This window comes from Cavia porcellus, unplaced genomic scaffold (genome assembly GCF_034190915.1).
Source record: "Cavia porcellus strain 051 isolate PalLab524CR breed Dunkin Hartley unplaced genomic scaffold, mCavPor4.1 scaffold_3, whole genome shotgun sequence".
In the NCBI taxonomy this organism is placed as follows: Eukaryota; Metazoa; Chordata; class Mammalia; order Rodentia; family Caviidae; genus Cavia; species Cavia porcellus.
The window spans coordinates 64,660,161-64,687,073 of record NW_026947486.1 but is presented as its reverse complement, the minus strand read 5'-3'; the positions used below and the strand labels follow the sequence as shown (position 1 = coordinate 64,687,073).

Genomic DNA, 26,913 nt, shown 5'->3' with positions numbered 1-26,913 from the left:
GGTCAAAATGACCATGAAATGTAAATATTTTAGATCAATTGAAAACATGGAGGCAGCCAAGAGAGTGCTACTAAAGCCACTCAGTAAACAGGATTTTCAGAACTGCTTCAGAAAGTGACAAAAAATATAGAATAAGAGTGCTTGAAGTGAGGAGGAGAATTCTGATGGGAATTAATGACTATGTATTTTATTGTAATAATTTTTAATAATTTAAACATTTAACCATATTTCTTGATTACATATCATATATTTAAGGTTGAAGGTTCCATGTTGAAATATGAAATATTTCAGCTCTTTCTCTTATGAAAAGCCTTTGAAGGATATCCCCCATTATTGAATTCTCAACCCACACAGTGGGTTTTTAATAAATACATAGAATTCTCTAATTAGAATCTTATTTATTACTGCACAGTTCTGAAGCACATGAGGAACATTGGAGATAAACATGGAAAATGGAATATTTTATTCCTGAAAATTCAATTTAATAGCATGACTCTAATTTTATAAATATATACTACAACTAATCAGTTACTCTGGGTTATTGGGTAGAGGCGATGAAAATAATTATTGCATATTAACCTAATAAATTGAGTTAACTCTTACTGAGATTAACAAATGTCTCTAAGAGTCAAACAAATCAGAAGATTATCAGTTTTACGTCCTTTTATACAGTTAGTGCAGCACTTACCTCCCTAAGTGGATACTTTAACCAGCTTTTGGCATCTTGGAACCAGTGACATTTTCATCACTAGGGTATTTCATCTATTTTTTTTACTGTACACAGGTAAAATTTCTGGCTTTTCAGCATTAACTATTATATACAGGAACAAAATGATAATTAATCATATTTTCATAAACACTGTGGTAGTATATAATTACGGTCAGGATAGGCAATAATTTTGTACTTTGAAGATTAGTCAGAATAAAAGTCTGTAGTACTTTTAACCATGATAATATAATTGTGTAAATGCACAGTTTAAAAATGAGCCTGCCACCCATAATGATTTTATTCTTCATGGAGAATGGTACATAAATAGAACACAATTTTATGTAAACATGTACTAAAAATTACTTGTACTTATTAAGGAGAATATCTAATTTACTGTGAAAATATGAAAGTCAGTGAAAAACCACTCATACAACTAATTATGCAATTGTAACAATAAGGACAAAATGACAGATCTCTAAAAATTTTGATGTTGCATTTATCATTATAAAAATTTACAAGATCACAAAATCTTCTTTAACATAAGATCATCAAATCACAAGGATAAATTAAATCTTTAATTCTCATTATTTCAGTACAATTAAGAGTTTTAAATCTACCTTTAATTAATGATTGACAAATTTTACTTCTATTTTTAAAACTTTGGCTTACTTAAGAAACTTCATATACATGTTTCAAGGCTTACAGTATTTTAGGTGTGAGCACATTTATGTGTATAAGGAGCAGTGGGTCATTTTTTGTTACTGGCATTGCTTAGAAATATGGCAATTTGTTCTCTTAAAATAATGAAAACTTTTTCTGAATGACCAAATAAACAGGTCTCAGTACAATGCTTTTTTGATATGCTATAAAATTAGTAAATACCATAAAAATAAAAATTGGAAAATACGATATTTGTGAATTTTTGTGTTTTGATTTTGCCTTTAATAATGATGCTACAAATATGCAAAATATCTAGGTTCCTGTACTTTGAGTTTTAAATAGAATATTTTCATATATTTTAATCTATTTTTGTGGGTTTGTGTTTTATTTTTTTATTTTTTATTTTTTATTTATTTATTTATTTTTTTTTTGGTCTTTTTCGTTTTTATCGGTACCAGGGATCAAACTCACGACTGCCTGCTTGCAAGGCAGGCGCTTATGCCGCTGAGTTAAATTCCCAGCCCCTTGTATGTTTGTGTTTTTTGATGAAAACAATGGCTAAAAGTTTATACTAAAAATTGAATTTTCAAAAAAATATGGAATTTATTATTTTTTCTGTATTTTAATTCTTAAAATTTTATTAGTACTTATTTGTAGTACACAATGCACTTATTGTAGGGAGTTTGTACATGTACATAATACAGCTTTATTTTTTATGTCCGCTTCCCTTTCTCTCTTTCCCTATCCTTACAAATTTTAATGATCTTTCTTTTTCCCAATGTACTATCTACCTGTTTCCTATTATCTTTTATTTTGCTCTTTAACTACACATTGGGTGTCTCATATAAGACAAACCATTCAGAATTAATTTCACTTAACATAATGGTTTAAAGGTACACCTTTTTTCCTATAAATGACTTATGTTAATCCTTCTTTGGGCAGAATAGTACTCCATGTGTATAAATATCACATTTTCTTTATCAGTATATCTGTTGGTAGACATAAAGACAACTTCCAAGATTTAGCTGTTGTTAATTGTGCTGCGATAAATATGGGCATGAATGCATTGCTGTAATATGACATGTTTAAGTTGCTCAGGAAGATACCTAGTAATGAAGTAACTGTGTCAAATTAAATTTCTATTTTAAGTGTTTTGAGAAATATACAGATTGGAAAAAATTTTGCCAGCTATGCCAGGGTCAGAGGACTAGTATCTAGCATACATAAAGAACTCAGGGAATTAGTCCTCGATCCAAAAAATATCTGAACAAAAACAATTAGTAACTGAAATTAATAGATAATCCTCAGAAGTACAAACAGTCAATAAGTATGTGAAAAAAAGTTCAATACCTCTGAGTTTTAGAGAAATGTGAATTAAAACAATCCTGAAATCCTATCTACTCCAGAAAAAATGTCTATCATCAAGAAATCAAATAATAACTAATGCTAGTAAGGCTGAAGAGGAAAAGGTATCCTTCTTTTGAGAATGTAAACTAGTACAACCACTGTGAAAATAAATATGGAAAATTTCAAAAAATAAATTCGAAATTTATTCCTTAATTATTTCTTACCAAGAAAGATTTTCATAGAAATTGTTTTATATTCTGTCCAAGTAATGTTTCTTCATAAACTTTTACTTGGAAATAATTGCAAATCTGTAAACATTATGAGAATAAAACTATTTCAAAAAACGCACATGTCCTTTATCCAGTTCCACATATGGCTAATGCTTTTTCCTCTTTTGCCTTTCTCCATTGGTAAACTGTTTTCCTAAATAATTTGAAGCTAAGTAGTATATATTATATCCATTTCCTCCTAAATATTTCAGGAAGCATTTTATAGGAATAGGGAATTTCTGTTACAAGATCATGAATAAATATCTTCTTGTATAATTTGAACAATAGGAGATAACTTACCATCCATAGTTTCATCACTTCCAAAGTGTTGTCGATAAAAGAGCATAAGTTCAATGTTATAGCACTTATAGATGATCACCAGCAGTATAACAAGGAGAAAGATTGCTCCTAGACCTCCAGCAAGCTCAATTTTGTAGATTAAGTCTGAAACAAAGAGAATAAATAGAAAAACATAATTAAATCAGCAATTCTTGGGATGTTCCCATATTTCTGCTCTGGAAGATATATTACCGTTTCTTTTGAGAATAATCTTGCTTAATGCTTTGTCCTTGATATGATTGTATGAATTATATTTTTTTCAAATTAAGTCTTTTATAAATAGTTGAATGACATACTGCTAAAAATGATCAGTATGTCTGAAAAAGATACAATCCAAGTATATTTTGAACACATCTTTTGTTCCCCACAAATGGACTTTTGCTTTAATTGTATTTCAGGAAACTATTGAGGCTACTTTACTCTGTTTCCAGGGATATGTTACATTGTTTCTGCTAAATTTTCTTATCATTTTAGCAACATTATCATCTCATTCTTCTCAGGCTACCAGCCCTATTCTTCTACAAGAGAACACCATAAAATTACTTTAAGAATCAAATAAATCTAAGTACTTTGCAAGACTTAATGTTTCACTTAACTTCAGTAGGACACACCTAATACAACATAAGCAAGAAACATCAGCTTACCCACTTTACTATTTTTGAGAAAACTATCATATGTATATGATATAACAATAGAACTAAAAGAGAATGAGAAATTCAGAATATTTAGTAATGTTAATAATTCTATCAATTATTCTAGTTACCATGTAACCTAAAACTGAGTAAGGGAAAGAAATTCTGTTTTGCACAACATTTGCTTCTGATTTGAGTCAGCATTAATTTTTCAAGATGGGTCAATTCTGTAGCACTATCAAAATCAAGTTATTATAATAGGCTGACACTCTTAAAAACCAGATACATGAATATTCTCTGGGAATGTACGTTATCTTTATATATGACTATTATTTAAGATAAACTAAGCTCCATATAACAATTAAGATACATTTTACAATTTATAATATCATAAACATAATATATTTAAATATATTTATGCTTATATTATAGATGAAAACTTTGGTCAGTCTGTTTTCTACTTGCTAAATAATCCTAGTGTGCAGCAATTATTAATCTAAATCTCTAGATGAAGATTTTGAGACTCAGTGCCTTAAATCACTTGTTCAATGTGAAGAATATTTTTAGGTGGTATAAAAAACAGGAATTTAGTTTCAAAAATAAGGTAGAATGTGAGAGGAGATGGTAGGCAGATACAGCATATACAATAAAGAAAATCATGGAGTGAAAATACAATGTAAAAAAAATCCATTCTTTTACAGTATGGAAAGAGGGGAAAGAATGGAAAAAACAAAGAGTGGTAGTACTATTAAGGAACAAGTATGTCAAGAAGGAACATTTATGAAGGAATATGTGATGACTAGGGATAAGAAACTGAAATATGGCTCTGCCCTGCAGGCTGCAAAGTTTTGTTCTGAAATTTAAGCCACAAAATTACAGGTAAAATAGTCTCACCACAAATTAATTCTATATAGAGAACAGGAGGCAGTAAGTGGGTCCCCATCATTAAGTAAGAGGAAAAAATAAGCTTAAGAGACCTCTGTAGCAATGCTGTCATACTCTTTCTTGTTTTCTCACAACTTTACATCATAGATACCTGATTAATAAGCAGTATTATATTGAAAGTGACATAATTGCTTTGCTACTCTGAACAAAAACTCTTTAATCTTAGAGCATGATTGAATTAATTCAAACTGTTTTCCTAGTGTGTTCATTTTTCATTTTTATGCGCAAATGCTACTCTTTCTGTGTGTCTTTATTATATTACATTCTCTTTCTGTCTCTGTATCTCTGTCCCTGTCTCTCTCTCTCTGTCTCTCTCTCTCTGTCTGTCTCTGTCTCTGTCTGTCTCTCTCTCTGTCTCTCTCTCTCTCTGTCTCTCTCTGTCTCTCTCTCTGTCTCTCTCTCTGTCTCTCTGTCTCTGTCTCTCTCTGTCTCTGTCTCTCTCTCTCTCTCTCTCTCTCTCTCTCTCTCTCTCTCTCTCTCTCTCTCTCCTCTTGTCTCTCTAGTCAGAACATAATGATGACTGTTTAAAATGAAACCCTGGACCTCAACCACTGTTCTTCAACTAGGTCTGGGCAGTCACATCAAATGGAAACCTCTGTCCTACGATTAGAAAGTAGATTTACATAACCCAAATGATACCTAGTTTTTATTTTTTCTTCTGTTTTCAGTTTCCATTTACTGTTTTAGCAAGATACAGACTTATAGGGACATTGCCCAGTTGAGAATCTAATAGTCATTATATTTGTGGTGTGTCTGTATATTGCTATCAGGATAGTTGGAGCCAAAATAGTACATGTTTATGGGGTTGTAACTTTTTTTGGGCACCAAAATTACAGGTATAGTTCTTTATAGCCTTTTAGTTTTAACCCAGTTATTTCTTCATTGTGACATAAAAATCAAATATTACAGAATGTGACAAATAGCTGCAAAAGGCAAGGTAAAAAGAAGGCTGGAGCTTTTTGAGCTTGTTCCTTTGACTTACAAGACAAGAAGCAAGTTAGGAGATCTCACCTGATGTCTTCTGCTGTATTCTGAATGTTGGTGTCCTCTGAAAAAACCCAATGTTGAAAATTAACCCCAAAGTTATGATATTAAGAAATGTGACCTTTGGAATGTGATTAAGTACAAAAGCAAGCAATAAATGCCTGCTATTTATTACTTAGTATAAGGTATATTGTTAAAGAAGCTAAAAGGACTTACACAGAAATTGGTCATGAGAAGTGAAGTGTTGCTTTTATAAGCACTTAAAAATATGGAAGTGGATTTGGAACTGAGTAAGAGATAGAGGCTAAAAAATTTTTGAAGTACATTTCCATGAAAGGAAACTTTGGAGAGTCTGGTGAGGCCTCAAAAGAAAAAGAGTTCTGCAAGGAAATTCCAGTATTACTAGAGATTAACTAAGTGGTTTTGATTATGTCTGTAGAAATATAGATGGCAAAATCCATTCTGATGACTCAGATGGACATAAAGACTAAGTCCTTAGCAGATATGAATCCTGGATGCCCCTTCTAAAATTGTGAGAAGTAGTTCCTGTTATTTGTAAATTATCCAGCCTTAAGGTATATTATTAAGGGAACTGAACAACCTAAGAAATTTTCTTCCATGATTGGGGGACATCAGGACAGAGCATCAGCAATGGAAATGAAAATAAATATCCAATTATATGTTTCTGCTTTGTGGGAAACGGAGAGAAGCAAAAATAATTATTACACTTTCTTTGGCCCAAGTTTAGAGTCTAGACTTACCAAATAAAAATTTTAGGATGAATTAATTACTGAAATTTAATCGTGCTTACTGCCTAGTAGTTTATAAGAGAATAAGGAAATGGTAAGTAGAGGTTGAAGATGTATAAAGAAACAAAACCTTACCCTGTTATTTGGGTATATTGGACAAGGGTTTTTATTTTACAAAAAGCCTTTTGCAGTTTATGAAATGATTTATCATATATTTCTTCTCCATAATGGCCACTTAGGACATTTAAAATACTTGATTTAAACATCATTAAAAAGTTATTATTCCATAAACAAACCGGTTATATTTGAACATCAAGAGAGAACACTATAATCACTGAAATTGGGCTATGCTGTCTAAAAAGTCCTGCTTCCTAGTCCATGTTTAGTTTGCTCAGGTATCTGGCCTTCTTTGAAAAAAGTCTCTATCTTTCCAGGCCCTAAGGCCCATTGCATTTTCAATGCCTGACCTGGAAAGTTAACTATCTTTGTAAAAAGGAAAGGAATTTAGCTAACTCAGAGAAGACTTAAGTCAAGACAAGAACAGAGATCAAATCTCTTTGCCAATTACTTTTTTCCTTCCCCCACCTCATTGTGTAGGTCTTCTGTGAGGGCAGTTTTCAAGTAACACATATATCTGAAAACTTATTATGCTTTATGCAATAATGGTACTACAGTAAATCAAAGAAGAAATGTATCTGTTCTCAGGAGTTTATTTCCTAGTTGGAAGAGGATATAAGAAGCAAATAAATATATAATGTATTATCCATTCATAATAATAGCTACAATAAAAAGAAATAGGAGCACATAAGAGGGAAAAGGAAATAAAAAGTGATGCTATTTTACATGCAGGAGCCCAGGAAGGCCTCAGAAGAGACTTGTGTGAAGGGACAAAATGAATCCTGGGGACATCTCGACACAGGAATAGTGAGTACAAGAGATCTGAGCCAGGATTCCATTTAGCAAGCATGATAAACAGTAAGGAGGCTCGTGTTTATGATGTTTGAAACAGATCATGGTAAAAAGTGAGATCAGAAAAAAGAAGAGATTGTGTAGTGCCTTGTGCACATCATTAAGGTTTGATATATCATTCAGTTGGTGCTATGGTTCAGACTATGGTAGAAGTGAAAGTGATATAAATGGTCACAATCTGAATAGCTTTTGAAAATATAGAGAAAAAATCCTGAAAAATGACCCCAATCATTTTAGCCAGAGAAACAAAAGGATGATGATGGAGACGAAGCTGGAGATTAAAGGATCAGGTTCATAGGGAGGAAGAATTAGAAATCCTGTTTTAGACAAGCTAAGCTTGATATGCCTACTAGATTTCTATGTGGCTTTATTGAGGGGGTAAATGTGTATACAAGTTTAGAATTCAAATCCAGGCTATAGTTATAATTCTTGGTGCTGTCAGCATTTAAACAGAACAAAGCCATAGATAGAGAATGGACTTAATCACTGAGCAAATGAGTAAGGAGGCTTAAAAACTGGGGAATTATAATTTTTAAATATTATAAATATGATAAATAATATTGTTAATTATTTATGATCTTACACACATTTTCTTGTAGAGTCCCACAAAGTAGGACAGTTTTACAGCATGTCTTGATTCCTCATGTCAAGTTTCTAAAATTTAAAATTTAAAATTTATTCACCAGTTTACTTATTAAAGAGAGATGGATTTATTTTAAAACTAAAACAAGACTATTTCTGTGACTGCTGGCTCAATTATACAATTTTCATTGTTTTTTCTCATAGCAGATTTTGAATTATGACACTCTTGCAATTTTTTCTTAATATTTACTATTATCTTTCTTTGCATTATCACCTCCCCAAGAAGGACAAATTCATAAGAACTTGAGAGTGTGTATTTTACTTAGCAGCCTATTCCTCATAGCTAAATACGTTTTTTTCTGCAATAGAGTGTTTATATGTTTCCATCTATCATTTTCCTCTACATAGCAGGAAATATAGTGCTTGCTACACATAGCTCCTCAAAAATAAAAGAGAATTCAATTTATTTGAAGAGAATGTGCTCTAAGAATCTATTAGGGGACAGACACTGCTTATGAGTCTGTAATAGGAAGGAACAGTGATCTTTGCTGCAACTTGTCTTAACTTCCCTTCATGGAGGTTGACCAAGTAGTTATCTAGTACATAGGAAAAGTTATCCAACTCAAGTATAATAACAAACATTGCTTGGGCATAAAACATTTTACATACAATATTATCATCTGAACTCAACTCTGCAAGGTAAATATTATTACTTATATTTCACAGATGAGGAAATAAAAGCTCAGGGAGTCTAATTAGACAAATTGGTCTTATTGAATCCAGAGTCTAAATCACAAACTCTTGAATTGAGGTTTCAAGACTGTACTTTCCATATTATATTTAAGAGGTACAGCTAGTGACTTTGCTGACTGAATATGGTCTATTGCTTTACAGTCTAAGCAATAAGAACAATTGGAAACATTTTTCTGCTGTTTACAAAACTTTTGCCAGATGAGAGAAAGAGTATTTATGCTTTTGTAGTCATAAAGAGTCATGGCAACGTAAAATCCAGTTCAGAGGCTTCTCTAGCTGCTGAGATTGCTGTTCTTATACCTGGTTTTCTCTTTTGACTGTAAAATGTACAGATTCTTTATTTTACCCATTATATGAAATTTTTACTCTATTTAAAACTAGATTTAAAGAGAGACCTTCATTAGTGATAAATTACATAGTAATATGCATACCTGCTAGAGGCTGAACACTGGGTCATATCAGAAAATGTAGTTTATTATTGTCATTATAATAATTGTAAAAATGTTAGACTGTTATATGGTACTATAACTATTTTGTTTATTATTTAGCCAGGGTATGTTAAAGAAGTATTCTTTCTTATCTGATAATCTCTAACATTTGTTTCAAACAATTTAAGATTAAAAAACAAAAAGTGAAATATGTAGAAATGTTGAGTGTCAGTCTATAATAAATTTTGTTGTGACACTTAAAGTTATAATGAAGGATATTTTACCTTTAATGTCTTAATCTCTTTAAAACACAAAATTAAAGAGAAGACTTCACTTACCCATTTCCTAGTGGCACTGAAGATCAAAGATATTTTGTGTTATATATAGCAAGATAATTATTGCATTTTAGACAAAATACTTAACAAAATTTTCTACTAAATGAAAAACATGACCAGGAGAAATATCTAACTCTACTAGATATTGCCATTTAAATAAAATGCAGTTCCAATAAAAATAAATACCCTTTTTACGAAGCAGAACGCTGGCATGTTTCCGTCCATTTCGGTTTTCTACATGACAGGTGTAATTAGCCAGGTCAGCCTCCACCACTGAATCAAAGATGAGTGCCAATTCAACTTCTTTTTCTCCAAGATGCTCTTTGAGAAGCCTGAAATAAATACAGTATTCTTGACTGAACTGGTTTGTCTGCCTTGAGTAATAAAATAGTCATACAATTTTACAGATGGTTATAGAGCCCTGATCCCAGATTTCTAAATCGAACAAAGATGAAGGCTTCTTTATGGCATGTGCCTGTGGGGTTTACAGCAAGAAAACACAGAAAGTGGCACTTGACCTGAAGAACAAATGGAAAAAAAAAAAAAAAAAAACAGAAGCAAAGAATTCACTTAGCATAAAAAATTAATATTTCACAAGGCTTTGAAAAATGAAGCAAACATGACTTGTGTGACAAAAATGAGGAAATATTGGATTCTATGTTACAAAGTAAGTTTATGAAAACTAATTTTAATTTTGTATCATGGCATGGAACTATGGTAATAATGTATAAGGAGCATAGGTTTTTGTTAGAGGTTAGAGTTTTCACATTAATGAGGTAAATGAAGAGGGTCTTGAAAATGATGTCTGTATGAAAATAAAACAAATATTACTTGTAGTCTTCTATCCTCAAGTATCAAGCTGATTGTCTGACGCAGTAAATGCCCTGCTCCTTAATTCCACAGTGATGCTCACCCTCACCCTCAGGGCCCTGATTTCTCCTTGCTCTGCTCTACATTTGTCTTTTTGTGTCTCCTATCACAGGTGAAAACTTGCCTTCTGTGACATTTTCTCCAGTGTTGCTTTTTTGCTTTCTCAAGTGAAGTTCCAAAAGCCTTGAAAGTTTCAGAACAAGTGTTCTTGGCAGAGGAGCTGAGTTGCCAGGAATTTTTTTTTGCTGTGAGGAGGGGATGCACCTCTGTTTCTTTGAAGAGTTATCTTTTCACAAGTGACAAGTTACCTCCTGAGTGAGGCAAAAGTGGACACTCTGCTGATATTTCTGTATCCACTTGTCTTTGCAAAAGTAGGAGCAAATTAAGATTCAAGTGGTGAGAATCTTACAGTTAAATTCCAAATCATGTTCTTAAATATGTAGTGTTTTATATGTGAAATTGGGGAATCAGAAAAAAAATTACCTTTTTGTTTAGTAAGTGCAGAGAAGATTAACTGGTATCGAGCATAAATTGGAAAAGACAATTGTGCACAGAAAAAAAATGGATTCTAAGTGCACATTTCATATAAATTGAATTTGTGCCCTTACCTAGTAATCAACTTATTGTCCCCTTAATTTAACTCATCTGTAAATTGGGAAAAACAACTACAATACTTACTTGTATCTTAAAATTGCTGTCAGAGTGAAATGGACTAAAGTTAAGTATATAGCACCATATACTTGTAAAGTCATCTTATTAAATGTAAACATTTCATTATCTGTAGAGTGCTTAAATTTTATATTCTCAAAAAATATTTATATTTTATGATTGACACTTAAGATTTCCTTGGCTCAATGTATTCTGGCACCTCCAGATAAGAAAGCACTTAAATTTGAGTTGATGCAAAAGAGTTTCTAGCATCTGAAAATCTCTTGTACTGAAATCTAAAGAAAAAATATATAAAATGTATATGCTTTTAAAAATTAACCTTATTTATGCTCCCTTGCAATAATAAATATAATTAAAAAGCAATAATCTTAATCTTTTTATTTTTAATGTTTTTATTGTTTGGGATAGGGTCTTGTTCTATAATTTATGGCACCCTAGAACTCACTATTGTAGCCCAGCTTGGTCTCAAACTTGCAGCAATATTCTTGCCTAAGTCTCTTACATGCTGGGATTATAGGCATGTGCCACCATACCTAGCAGAACTGACAATCTTTTGTAGCTCAAACATCTATGGCTCAAGAAGTCTTCCCGTATCCTTTAACTGTATGTACTATTAGTGTATTAGGTAAGTATAGAAAGTTTCTTAACTGAACTTTTGACTCATTGTTAGTCTGTTAATTCTTTTTCTCTCTGTTTAAAGCTATACTTTCCTCTTTTGTCTCTTCTTTCCAAACACATGCCTAACCAAGAAACCATTTAAAATTTATTCCCTTCCTGAATTACATTAACTTTTGCTTCCTTGCTTTTCTTCCTACTACTAGTAAATTTTACTACATTCAACTGCTTTAGCTTTGTGCAATCTGCTTACTGAGGAAGAATTTCCTGTAGTTTCAGAAGTTTCTTAATTACCACAAATTCACTTTGATTTAAAGCTTTACATGGAGGATAGCCACAGGCTCTGCCAGGCACAGGGTAGAAAACTTATCCTGTTCCTCTCAACCAAGTCTTTTCCTCTGCATTTCTAAAGCAGTTTCAAAAGCAGCTTTTCATAGGCTGAAGAAAAAATGGAGATTAATTTGAAAAAGCTTTGGTTCATCTATTAATATATATGATGTGTCTTAATTATCAGTTCTTAAAAACCTAGAAATTATCTCCTTTTTTTCAAGCTAAGACATAGATTATATTGATCTACAAATCACTATGCAAAACAGTAATAATTTCCTACCAAATACAAGTGTGTAACAATCTATTAGCGATTCTTTCTTGATTCCTAGTAAGTGCCTAGCTCTGGGCTAAATATTTGAATTATGAAGTTTCTATTTCTAATGTAAAAATTAAAATGACTGGCCCATTTTCCTTTTCACATTCAAAAGTTAAATGAGAAGACAAAACTTACATATTGGGAAAAATTACAAAAGGAATTAAGCAAAGCAGTGTGACACATCAGGCTTACAAATAGAAATTCAAGTAAAGAAGAGGCCGTCTAAACTAGGAACGTCTTGAGAAACTGGATAAAGAAAAGGAAAACAGCATTTTCAGAAGAGGATCAGAATCCAAGAAGCTTGAGCCAATACCAGTAGGAACATGTAAACTGTAATTGAATGCAATGTATCAAAACACTATACGGTACCCCAATAATGTGTGTGATATTTGTGTTTTATGTATTAGTTTAAATAAATTTTAAAATATAATTAATGGAATTTTGGAGGTCCAAAATGGATGACCTTCACAGATTAAAACTCTATGCCTCATAATCTATGGAGAACTCATGCTTTCATAGGTTTTGCTTATAGCAGCACTATCAGTTCTCAGGGGTAGGTACAGATAAGGACCCCTTTATGCTTCTGGCAGACAGGGAAAGGAATTCTTTAGAAACAAGGCCAGAACACTCTGTTCTTCTAATCAAAAAGCTTTCCTTTAGGGGAATCCATCTTATCAGAACCTAAACTACTTTGGTTTTACAAAAGCCTAATCTACCTAGCAGAACAGAAATACCAAACTCCAGAGCACCCTAGACTTCTTTTATCTAAAAAGAGAGAGAAACACAAAGATAACAGTTCAGGAGCATGGGCTCCTAAAAGACTCAAAACTAATCATACACTTATGGAATGTATGCAGTTATATCAGTTAGGCTTTTGCATGGTAAGGGACTATAACTAAAACAAATGCAAAATCTAGATACTGTTTGCAAAGATAGACTAGAAAACTCTAACAGAAATAGTAGAAGCAAAAGCTAGGAAACTAGAGAAAATTTTAACTTCTGACACCTGTAAGTATAACACTGTAACACGGTCTAACTATTAGTGAGATAAACAAAAAATGTCAGTTTTTTCCAATATATTATATCTGACTTTCAAAAACAGTTAAAAGGTATGTTAAAAAGCAACAAAGTAAATTTTAAAAGCCCCTACACTTTAAAGCAATAAAGGAAGAATCTGAAGGAAACTCAGATATGACAGAGACTTTAGAATCATCAGGCAGAGAATTAAAGGTAACTATGATTTAATATGCAATGGAAGATTGGATCAAGTGCATTAACAGAAGAGTCATATATGCAGAGATGTGGAAATTCTATGAAAAAACAAAATAAATTCTATAAATTAACACACACTGCACATAAATGAAAAATGTCTTTGATGAACTCTTCAGTAGATTGGATACAGCCAAAGAAACAATTCATAAGCTTAAGTATATTAAAATAGAAACCACCTAAACTGAAATGTAAAGAGAAAAGAAATTAAAAACTATTTAATAAAATATCCAAGTACTGAGAGAAAATTACAAAAAGAGTAGAAGTAATGAAAATAGTATAAAGACTAGAAAAGAAACCTAAAATGTTTAAAATAATAATTATTTATAATTTGACAAATTCCATGATAAATACAAACTCATAGCACTAAAACACTCAAGGGATATGCACCAGGGTAAGCACTGAAAAATTCCACTAGGCATATTATACTCTAAGTGTATAACATTAAGTAAACCAAATGAAAAACACCTTCCATATCAGTGAACAAGAATAAGGTGTACACCATACTTCACTTTATAAAACAATATAGCAAGAAGAGGATGGTGCAAAAATAATATTGAAAGAAAAAAAGGAATACTAACCTGGAATGCTATATCTACCTACATTATCCTTCCAAAATGAACGTAAAATAAAACCCTTAGACCAACAAAAATCCAGGGCATATGCCAAGTATAGAACATGAAAATGTTGGAGAATTTCAGAGAAAAAAATTGAGTATGTCAGAAATTTAGATCTACATAAAAGAAGTGTGTTAAATAAAGTTTAAATGAAAATAAAATATTTTTCATTAGATCTAACAACAAATAGTTTAAAATAATAGTCGACATTTTTTTTTCTTATACCTAATAGATACAACTAATGGCAGCAGTGTTACAAGGAACAGAATGGAGGAATAGAAAATACTTTGTTATAAATTATAAGCATTAACTCTGAAGGAGTGTGGTTGTTATGGTTTATATCATTACTGAATCCCTAACTCTTATGCACTCAGAGGTGGGCCTTTCGGGAGCTGACTGGATCATAGGGCACTATAGCTAACTTGCTTTTAGAGATGGGGCCTGGTTAGTGGCAAGTATTGATGAGTAAGATGTGGAAGGATGTGCCTCCCTTGTGGGTTCTTTCCTTGTCTCTGTACTCCCTGACTTTCATGATTTTAGCAGTTCTACTCCACCAGATACTTCCACCGTGCCCTTCCTGCCTTGGAACTTGCCGACTATGGTTGAACTGAAATTTCTAAAACTGTGAGGCAACATAAATATTTCCTTCTTTAAATCATGAGTCCTGAGTATCTGTCCCAGTGATTAGGAATGTGACTAAGACAGATTTTTCTATCAGGACTGGAGTTATCACTGTGACTGTATTTGTCAATGTGATTTAGATGCCTTTGGAACTGGCTTATGGAAGGAGTTTGGAAAGTTTGGGCAAAGCCAAATAGAATGAGTTAATTCAAGATGGGAGATTCCAGGTGGAGTTCAAAAGATCAAAATGTTCATAGAAATGTAGACAGTAAAGATCAGGACCAGGAAGTTTCAGTTGGGAACAAGAATTCCATTGGCAGTTGAGAAACCGTCCATATCCATTACACTCTGGCAGAAAATTTGTCTACATTTTGCCTATGTTCAGAGATTTTGCAGGAAACAGAAATTAAGAGCAGTGAATCAACTAATCTTGAGAAATTTCAGTGAAGCCCAACATTCCAGTTGCATGGCACTGACAGCAGCTTTATATGAAGTTTATACTTAGAAGTTAAAGCAAAACTCATTTAAAAAGTTCAGTTTCAGCAGAAAGAAACATCTGTAAATTTGAGATCCTCAGATTTGAGACATGGTTACTGAAAAGGTTATGATTTTAAACAAACACATGCATTTTATCTCAGGACAATACAAATGATGTATTGAGGGCCTCTTAGGAATTAGCAAAATCCCACCATTCACAAGCTCAATGGTGCAAAAAGTTAAAGACTATAAGAAAAGTCTCAGAGCATCCTGCTTGAAAAGTGGTACCTAGTAAATTGATTTTTTTGAGGATCAGTTCATAGTGTTTAGTCTTATATCTAAGTACAGCTATAATCTAAGAGGCTTATGCTGTTTCTTGAGCTATCAGCAAATGTTAGCATCACCCATGTGAAGCTAGCCTTACAAAGATGCATAATTCAAGACCTGTGAGAAATGGGAGCTTCTACTTAGATTTACAAGGACGACTGAGAGGTCAGGGAGTATGCTCTGAGAAGGCAGTTGAAGAAGCTGAGAGAGTTCAAGAAAAAGTACAGTATAGACCCTAGAAAGATGGAGAAGCCAAGAACATGGAATATCTGCTGAGGAAAGCCACAGGCAGTGAGCAAAGCAAATTCAAACAAAATCCCATGAAGGGTGCAAAAATGCAATGACAGAGTTGACACTCAAGTTATTTGTAGCTCACTTCTCACCATAACTTGCCCTAAGTACTGTATGTGAATCTACAGTACTTGATATTTTTCCTATGAGGTTTAAATCTTGATTTTGCTTCTTTTTATACCCTGCTATTTTTGCTTCTTGGAATGGGAATTCTTGTGCTTAAGATGTTTATTTTTTTGTCTCTTACAGTTGCTTGCAGTCTGCTTTGAATCTCAGAAAATTATGGACATGGACACTTTGGAAGATGAGTGAATCATGGGGGTTCTATTGCTGATTTGCTGTTAGAAGGCTCTTGTTGGAGGTGGGTAATTGGAGTGATCTGAAAGTATATATCTTCTTCATGAGTTCTTCCCTCTCTCTCTGTTTCCTGGCCACCATAGAATGAACAGTTTTCTTCCTACCATGTCCTTCCTGTCTTGCATCTTGATGATAATATAATAAAACCTCCAAAAAATGTGCCCCCAAAACCCCTCCCTCTTTTTACATGTAGGTGTCAGGTATTTATTCCAGCAACAAGGAGCATGACAGTGGTGTCATTTCAAAGTATACTCAGTTTAGTTACAAATGTTATCTCTAGTGTTATAACTAAAATTTTTGAAATATAATTGATATAGTAAGAAAAGAAAAAAAAAACAGAACAAAATAGGATGCTCAATTAAAACCAGAGAAGGAATAAAGTGTGCTGATGAACCAAACAGAACAATAAATATGTAAATGGCACAAATATAGTAGATATTTAACCAACTATATCAATAATCAATATGAATGTAAAATATTTAATTATCAGTTAAAAGGCAGAGACAAAGTGATTTAAAGAATAAGGCGTGATTTGTCTTTACACACTCATTTTAAATATAAAAACAGAAAGGTTAAAAGCAAAAAATGCACAATGATGAATCTTGTTAAAATATATATTTTCAAAAGCTAGAGTAGTTATTAATTTCAGACAAATCAATCCTCAGAAAACTCTGAAAAACAGGGACATTTTATGATTAAAAAGGTCATTTCTAAAAGAAAACAGAAAAGCCTTTAACATATTATGCATTGATCAGACCACCAAAGTACATGAGGTAGAAAAATGATGATGCTACAAAGATAAATAAATGAAATAAGTATTATATTTAAGAACTCCACAGTCCTCTATCAGTAACTGGAAGACTCAATTTGAAGAAGAAATTGGTAAGACTTTGTTTTAACTAACTAGCAATAGCAATTATCAAGATCTAACATCATTTATTTTCACACGTATTTTCACCAAGATAGAATATATGAACCATATAACATGTATTAGCAAATATAAGATAGTAGAAATCACGCAGAGTATGCTCTTAAATCATAATAAAATTGAACTGGTAAACAATAATTGAAAGATAGCAATGAATTTCAAACTGCTTGGACATCAAATAACATATTTCAAATATAGGTCAAACAAAAAATTTGAAGAGAAATTTATACATACCTTGAAATCAGTTAAATTTAAAACATAATTAAAATTTTTGGAACCCAATAAAAGCTTTGATAGAAAAAATTATAGCTGTAAATTCATATTTTAGAAGACAGAAATCTCAACTAAGTGGTTATGATTTGTGTCTAGATGTTCCCCCAAATTCTCATACAGTAATCGGGGGATGCTTTTCAGAAGTGACTGAATAGAGACCTTTTGATTGATTCATGATCCAAGGCTGGGATTAAGGTTGGGAGTGCTAAACTTTCAAAGTATACTCAGTTTAGTTACAAATGTGATATGTAGTGCTATAAATTTTGTGAAAAGAAAAGAAAAAAATTGAAAAGAAAAAAAAAACAGGCCAGGTAGATTTCATAAAATATAAATAAATAAGAAATACAAAGAGAGTTATTTCTTATTTCTCTTACATCTCTCTCTTTTCCTCTTCCTCTCCATTGCTGCTTTGCTGCAGTTTGCCTACCATGAACTATTCTCCTCTACTAAACCTCTCTTAGAGCTCACTGATTATGGACTGAAACCTCTAGAAATTGTGAGCTAAATAAATTTTTCTTCTGTTAACTTTGAGTGCCAGGTATTTTGTTTCGGCAACAAGAAAAGTAAGACATAAATCAACTAATTTTCTATTTTTAGAAACTAGAACAAAGAGACAAATGTAATCCAAAAATTTTAGGTGAATAGAAATTATAAACATCAGATGAAAAAGTAAAGAAGTTATTAATAGGAAATCAATATAAACAATCAACAGAACAAAAATATTTCATTGAAAATATTAATAAAGATTGATGAACAGATGACTGGAGTTTTTTCATACAACAATTTAGGTACAGTTCATGAAAGAAAAAAATGCTAAAATTCAAAATATCTCTCTTTGAAAATTAAAATAAACACAAAATACAGAATAGAAGAAAATATATGCAAAACACATCTATTACAAATTGCATGCAAAAATCCACAAAAAACACTTAGAACTCAACAATAAGAAAACTAATTATCCAAATAAAAAACAAGCAAAAGTCAAAACACAGACTAGACTGTAGACATACAGACAGAAAATAAACATAGCTATAAAATAAAAATAAAATACTTAATGCAACAATAAATGAATAGAAGAAAATAATAAAGATAAGAAAACACAATCCCTTATCAAATTGGCAACATCCTTTTTTATAGATTAACTTTTTGATTCTTAACTTTCTGTAAAAATAAAAAAGGTTCAGAGTAGTCTAAACAGCTTTGATAAGGAAAAAGTTTAGATCTCCAACCCTCCCCAGGCTCATGACTTATCGGAAAGTTCCACCAATTATGACAAAACAGCATCGGCATCAAGGTAAACAAACCACCAAAGTACCAATATCAAGACCCAAAATAGATGCCCAAATAACAGACATTTGATTTCTGGCAAAGATGCAAAAGCAATTCAGTGGAGAAATGATTGTACCATCAATAAATATACTGGAACAGCTGGATATCCACATGCAAAACACCCAAACCTTATAGTACATCAAAAATTTCTTAAAACATTCAAAAGTCAACTCAAAATGATTCACAATGAGCTAGTTAAAGTGAAGGCAGGTGTGGTGTGAGTCATTACTTGGCTGAAGTCATTTTCTCTAGAACAAAATATACGTTTTCCCTTATCAAACCAATGAAACAATGTGATGATTATGAATGTGTGATAGATATATTTATTTCACTAATAAGTATGTTTTCAAAGCACATCCATTTATCTATAAAAATGTCCAGTTTATCATCCTTTATGCCTGAATAGCATTCCATTATAAAGAAATAGTACATCTTTTCATCCATTCCTCAGTTGATGGGCATTTAGGTTGTTTCTAACATCTGGCGATTATAAACTGTGCTAGTATAAACATAGGTGCACATATATCACTGTGGTATGATGCTTTTAATTCTATTGGGAAGACACTGAGAAGTGAAATAGCTTGGTCGAATGGGACCTCCAATCCTAGTTTTTTGAAGGATCACCACATTGATTTCCATAGTGGTTGTATCAATCTGCATTCCCATCTACAATGGAGAAGAGTTCCTTTTTCCCCATCTCCCCTTCAGCATTTGTTATTGGTTGATTTCTTAATACGAGCAATTCTTTCTAGATTGAGGTGAAATATCAGTGTTGTTTTAATTTCCATCTCTTGAATGGCCAGTGATGATGAATACTTTTTCACATATTTATTTGATTTCTGTAATTCTTCATCTGAGAAATGTGTGTTCATTTCAGATGCCCATTTTGAATTGGGTCTTTAAATCTGGGAGGATTGATTTTTAAAATTTTTATATATTATTGATAATAATCCTTTATCTGAGGAACAGCTGACATTTTCTCCCACATAGTGGGTTGTCTCTTCACTGTGTTAGTGGTTTCTCCTGCTGTGCAAAAGCTTTTCAATAGGATGAGATCCCATTTGTTGATTCTTTGCAATAAGTCCTGTGCACACTTGATTTTATTCATAAACACTTTGCCTATAACAGTGTCTTCAAGAGATGTACCTATTCTATATCCAAGAACACTTAATGTTTCTGTTTTAATATTAAGATCTTTAATCCATTCTGATTTTAGCTTAGTACAAGATGAAAGATATGGGTCTAGTTTTAATCTGCAGCATGTAGAAAGCCCGTTTTTCTAACACCATTTATTAAAGAGACTGTCTCTCTTCCAATGAGTGTGTTTGGCATTTTTGTCAAAGACAATGTAGCTAAATGTGTCTGTAGTAATTTCTGTACCTTATAATCTACTCCATAGATCTTCAGGTCTGGCTTTATTTTTTTGCCAGTACCACACTGTTTTTATCATAATACCTTTATAGCATAATTTCAAGTCAGGGCTTGTGATGCTCCCTGTCTTGTCTTTGTTGCACAGGGTCGCATTTGTTAGTCTAGGCCCCTTCCCATTCCAGATGAATTTTAAGTTTGTGATCTCTAATTCTGAAAGAGATGCTACTGGAATTTTGATTGGAATTGCATTGAATCTGTGTAATAATTTTGAAAGTGTGACCATTTTCACTTTATTGGTTCTTCTTACTCAAAAGCACAGGATATCTTTCCATTTTCTAATATTCTCATCAATCCCCTTTTTCAGAGTGCTATATATAGAAAGGAAAAAAGTATTTTAAGTGTTTTGAGAAAGCATCATACTTACTTCTATAGTGGCTATACTAATTTACATTACCACTATATTTTGTTCAACAGTATAGAAGGGTTTCTTTTTCCCCTGGCATTCATACCAGTATCCTTTATTTTTTCTTTTGCTGTTCTTAGGGATAGTCACTCTGAATGATGAGAGATGGAATCTAAATTTAGTTTTGATTTGCATTTTCCTAATGGGTAAAATGTTTGAACAAATTTTCACATGCTTATTGGTCATTTGCAATTCTTCTTTTCAGATTTATCTACACAGCCAATTTGCGCATTTTTTAATTTGATCATTTGAATTTTGGAAATCACACTTTTTAGTTATTTATATATTCTAGAGATTAATACTCTATCAGAAGAGTAACTAGCATGCCCTTTCTCCTGTTTTCTAGATTTTCTTTCTACTCTGTTGTTTGCTTTGATATGTAGAAACGTTTTACTTTAATGTAGTCCCACTGTTGATTTTTTTTTTCAGATTATTTATTGTGCTGTTGAATTTCTCTTCAGGAAGTACTTGCCTATGCCTATTGCTTCAAGTGTTTCCAGTATATTATATTCCAGCAATATCAATCTTCCTGTTTCTATATCTAGGTCTTTGATCAATTTGATGCTATTGTATTACAAAGTAAGGAATAAGAATCTAGTTTCAATTTGCTGCATGTAGCTATGTAGTTTTGCTAAACACATTTGGAAACAAACTATCTTTTTTTAAGAGACTATGTTTTCTTCAGTTTATGTTTTTGACCCTTTTGTCAAAAATCTGATGACTGCACATGAATGAGGTTGTGCTTGTGACATCTGCTCTATTTCACTAATCTACTTGACTACTTTTCTGTCAGTACCATGTTATTTTTCTTAATATGTCTTTGTATTGTAACTTGAAATTCAGTATAGAGAAGCCTCCAACATTGTTATTTTTGCTGTTGCGTGTTGATCACTTTTTTCATATGATTATTTGCTTTTCTACTTCTTCTGAGAAATGTATTCATTTCTGATGCCCATTTTTTAAATTGGGTATTTAAATTTAGGGGTTATGTTTTTTTCAGTTTTTTTTTTTTTTTTTTTTAATATATTCTACACAGTCCTTTGCGGAGCACTTGTTAATTTATTTCTTATTCTGAATTGTCTCTTCCCTGTGTTGATTTCCTTTGCTATGTAGAAGCTTTTTAATAAGACAAGGTCGCTGATACTGAGTCTCTGTATTATTTCCCATGTAATTGGGTTTTGTTCATAAACTCTTGACCTACACCTACATCTCCAAAATTTTGACCTACCCTTTCCCTATAGATTTAGTTTTTCTGATTTAATACTTAGATCTCTGATCCATTTTGATTTTAGCTTAGTACACAGTGAGAGATGTAGTTTTAATCTTTTGAATGTGGAAAGCTAGTTTTTCAAGCACCATTTATTGAAAAGGCTATCTTTCTTGCAGTGTCTGTGTCAGAGTTAAGGTGTCAAGAGTGTGTTTGGAGGGTTTTTTTTTTTTTTTTTTTTTTTTTTTTTTTTTTTTTTTTTGCCTCTTTCACACTGCTACACTGACCCTCTGGGTTTATTTGTTTGTTAGTTTTGCTAGTATCATACTATTAGTATCACTGTAGGTTCTTAGTACAAATTCAAATCAGGGATTGTGGTGTCTAGGTCTCTTCTGATTTCAAATGAATTTTAGGATTATTTTCTCCAGTTCTTTGACATATGCTCTTATTATTTTGACCAAGATTGCATTAAATCTGTAAAAGAATTTTGGGAGCATGGCAATTTTCACTATGTTATCAGTGTAAAGATCTTTTATCCTTTGTTAGACTGACTCCTATGTATTTTATTTTTTTAGTGCTATTGTGAAAGGTGCATTTTCCCTAATTTCTCTCTGTGAGTTTGTTATTTTTGTACAGGAATGCCACTAATTTTTGAGTGTTGACTTGTATCTAGATATACTACTGAATTTAGTTGTCTTTAGTGGAGATTTGGAGTCTTTGTAGAATATCATATTATCTGCAAATAATGATAATTTAACCTCTTTCTTTCCTATTTTTATTCTTTTTATTTATTTTTGTTTATTTGTTTTGACTAATATTTTCAGAACTATATCAAATAGGAGTGTTGACAATGGATATTCCTTGTATTGATCCTGATTTTAAAATAAAACCTTTTTTAATTATATAGTATGAATGTGGTTGTTTGTCAGATAGCTTTTATCAGATTGAAATAAAGACCATCTAACCCAAATTTCTTTAGTTTTTTTGTTTTTTTTTTAATTTTATTTAAGGAGAAAAGAAAAAAAAAGCAGGGAAAGGGTACAAGTTATACAGATTTACAGAACAAAAATGAACAGTAGGAAATCACTAGTTAATGGATTACATATTGTCATCTTAGAAATAATTGTTCAAGTCACAAAATTAAAGCTTGTAAAGTGGACATTCCATCAATGATACTGCAAACAGTTCTGTTCATTGATCCAATAAAACTCTGTGATATCATTTTCTATCTTATACACTTAAATATACATGCAGTTATATAGTTTAGAGCACTTTCTTTTCCTCTCTTTTGTACCATGACTATTACACATTTTGGGTTTCATTGCTCCCACGGTTCTTATTACTTTTTTGGAAGAGAGTAAAACCAAATGTGACATAACAGAACAGAATCAGTCAAGTCAAAAGGGTGGACATAATAGATAATGTAAAAACATAATACAGGTGATCAACAATGGTTACCATAATGTCTCCCGCTATCTCTAATAGAATTGCCTATATCATTAGTTATAATACAATTGAACAAAACAGTAAAGAATAAAACCGACAAAACCAAAACATTGGAGACATTGTAGGTCTTCAAAAGTAGCTAAAAGTCAACAAGAATGGGCGTCATAATGAATCTCATTATCTTCACAGCTGATGCCTAAACTTTCGAACCTGATACTATCCAGCAAAACAGAATAGGGGAACATCAGTTAAAAACCAGATGGTGAGAGTAATACAGGGCTTTAAATCAAGGTAATGAAAAGTCAAAATGGGTTACTATAATATATCCTGCTATTTTTTTCCTTTAATTAAAAGGATAAAGATAAAAAAGTAAATAATGGAGTGGAGATTGAGATAAAAGAGGGCATAACAACGAAACAGCGCAGATCAAAACATAACCATTTAAGCAGAATAGTGTTTCACCACCAGATAATCCTAACCTAAAAGTAGTTACCATATTGTTTCTTTCTTTGAAATCCTTGAGTACAACTTCGTATACTGTAGCATTAAGTATATCAAAACAATGTAAAACCATTCAAGAGAATGACAGCATTACAGAGTATTTAGAATCGACTAACAGAAAATGAACAATGGTTTCTGTATAATCTCCTTGTCTTTAAAAGGTTTTTGCTTATACTATCGTACATAATAAAATCCAATAAGATACAGCCTATTTAGACCATTGGAGACAGAAGGACAAAAGCTAGATGAGACTTCAAAACAAGATGACACTAAATCAGTATTACCTATTAAGATGTCATTTTCTCCAAAATAGCTGTTCCTATCATCCAATCTTCTCTGCCTCATTTCTGTTAAGCTCTTTTTCTGTCAGTAGCTGTCAGTTTGTCTTCTTCATTTTGTTCTCTGCTCCATTTGTTGTGGCCTCCCCGCCACTATTTCTGGGTTCTTTGTATTTTTCTTTTTTTAGAATATCCTGCAATACTCTCTGTAGAGTTGAATTGGTGGTTGCAAATTCCCCCAGTTCCTCTTTATCCTGGAAGCACCTTGTTTTTCCATCAATTTCCAGGGACAGTTGTGCAGGATATGTCAATCTTGGCTGGAGATTATTATCTTTCAAAGCTTGAATTATTTCTCCCCATGCTCTTCGTGATTTGATGGTTTGTGCAGAGAAATCTGCTGTAATTCTGATGGGTGTTCCCTTGTAAGTGGTCTGTTTCTTGTCTCTTACAGCTTTTAATATTCTGTTCTTGTATTGAATTTCTGGAATTTTTATTATTATATGCCTGGGTGTTGCTCTGTTTGGGTTGTAGGTAGCTGGGGTTCTGTATGCCTCATACATCTGAGTATCTTTACCTTTTGCTAAATTAGGAAAATTCTCCTGGATTATTTCTGTGAGTAGCTTTTGTAGTTCACTTGTTTGCATCCCTACTTCTTCTTTTATGTTCTTAATCCTTAAGTTATGGATCCTCTTATCATCTTCTTGTCTTTGTATTATTACTGTTTGTTTCTTTGTTATTTTTAAGAAGTTTTTCATTTCATTCTCCCATATTACAAGTCTGCCCTCCAGTTCAGATAGTCTGTCCTTAGTTTCTTTCAAGCTGTTATGCCAGTCTTCGATAGACTTCTTAGTATCTTGGTAGTCCCTTTGAACCTGCTTCACGTATTCTATGCTTTCTCTGTTTTCTCCATCAAACAATTCTCCCCTTTTTTTCTGTTCTTCCATTCCACCACCTGTTTTTTCTTGGGTGGTGCTTAGCATTTCTCTAACTATTCTGCATACTTCTAGCTTCAGGTCGTTGATAACTTCATTCCTGAATTGGTCTATGAGGCTCTCTATATGGTGCCTTATGTGTATTGGTGCGGTGTCTGCTATTGCCTGTTTCTCAGAATTGGGGGCTGAGGAGCCTTTCTTGTTGCTGCCTCTTCCCATGCTGCCTCTTCTTCTCTGTTCCTTATATATGCAAGCTTATATAAGAGGCCCAGCTTCTCTCCCAGTCAGCCACAGCCTGATCGAATTGCGCCAGTTAGGTGTTCCCGCTCACCGCTGTGCACCAGGGAGTTACGGACCAGGCAGCCTACGTGTCTCCCCTCCCGGCCACCGTCAGGCTCTGGGATCTGGGTTGGGACAGTCTACCAGGTCCGCCGGCAGCGTCACGCAGGCCAGGCACTTTTCACCAATCCCGCCCGAGAGGGGGATGTGTGGCTGGAGTCGCCACCGCGCCCTGCTCCCGCAGGACTGCTCGGGCCCAGAAAGTCCTCTGCTGGAGTCAAACTGTGGTAGAGTGTCAGTTTCTCTCACTCACCTCACCATAAGTCAGTGCACGCCTCCCTGCCGTTCGCAGATTGCCGTTCTCAGAGCTTCTGCACGTCTCTCCCCTTGCCAAGCCGCTGTAGAGGCAGCCAGCCGCTGCGCGGCGGGAAACCCAAATCGCGGCTTACAATGGCGCGGTTCCAGCCTCCACACCGAGTCTTTTCTGTTCCTGTTTTAGCACCAGGACTGCATTCCAAGTTGGCTTCTCTCAGCCCAGTTCGTTCCTGAGTCAGCAGAGCATATCTCCACCTGCTTATGTCTCCTTAGTCCGCACCATTCCTGGCTTCTGAGCCGAGTCTTTCAGAGAGCCGCCGGTAGTTGCTGTCATCTGTCTGCCATGTTCTCCCGGAAGAGTCAAATGGCAACTTAATTGTGTGTACTGAGCAATTGGCTAGATCTTACATCTTTGACATCCTCCATAATATATTAAAAGATCACTGTGTGTCTTTCCGGTCTGCAAGAGTCCTTCCATGAGGCCTGTAGGCCGTAGAAGTCTCAGTAAGCAGTCTAGCCGGGACAGAAATTCTCAGCACTACGTTGTGGTCAGGGCAGCCATGACACCGCTAGTTTTGTTTTTTTTTTTTTTTTTTTTTTTTTTTTTTTTTTTTTTTTTTTTTTTTTAGCACAAATGGGTGTTGGACTTTGTTAAATGTTTTCCTGTAAGTATTCAGATGACCAAGTGATTTTTTTCTTAGCTCTGTTAATATGGTATATCACATTTATTGATTTCCCAGTATTGAATCTTCACTCCCTCACTGGGATGAACCCTACATGGTCATGGCATATAATCTTTTTTTATGTCTGCTAATTTTTTTTATAATTGTGTGTGGTGGTATTTGGTGCATATACATTTATGATTGCTGTCTCTTCATCTCGGAGTTCTCCCTTAACAAGTATGTAGTAATTATTTTTGCTCTCTCTTGACAAGTCTTGGCTTGAAGTTTACTTCATCTTCAGATAGAATAGCTACCTCTGCTTTCTTCTGCATCCCTGTTGCGTGAGATACTGTTTTCCATCCTTTGATTTTCAGTTCATGAATTTCTTTTTGAGTTAAAAGTACTTCTTATATACAGCTTATTGTTGACTCTTGTTTCTTGATCCATTCTGCCAGTCTCTTTCCTTTTG

The 26,913-nt window shown here is 33.1% G+C and overlaps 1 protein-coding gene across 1 annotated transcript in view; it reads right to left on the bottom strand.

Moving 5' to 3' along the window:
* Positions 1–26,913, bottom strand: part of Il1rapl2 (interleukin 1 receptor accessory protein like 2) — a 1,287,414-nt gene that overhangs the window by 27,718 nt on the left and 1,232,783 nt on the right. The window contains exons 8-9 of the mRNA XM_063246234.1: positions 9,888–10,033; positions 3,286–3,429 (exon numbers count right to left, since the gene is read on the bottom strand). Of these exons, the coding sequence (XP_063102304.1) occupies positions 3,286–3,429; positions 9,888–10,033 (290 nt within the window). The remainder of the gene's footprint in view (positions 1–3,285; positions 3,430–9,887; positions 10,034–26,913) is intronic.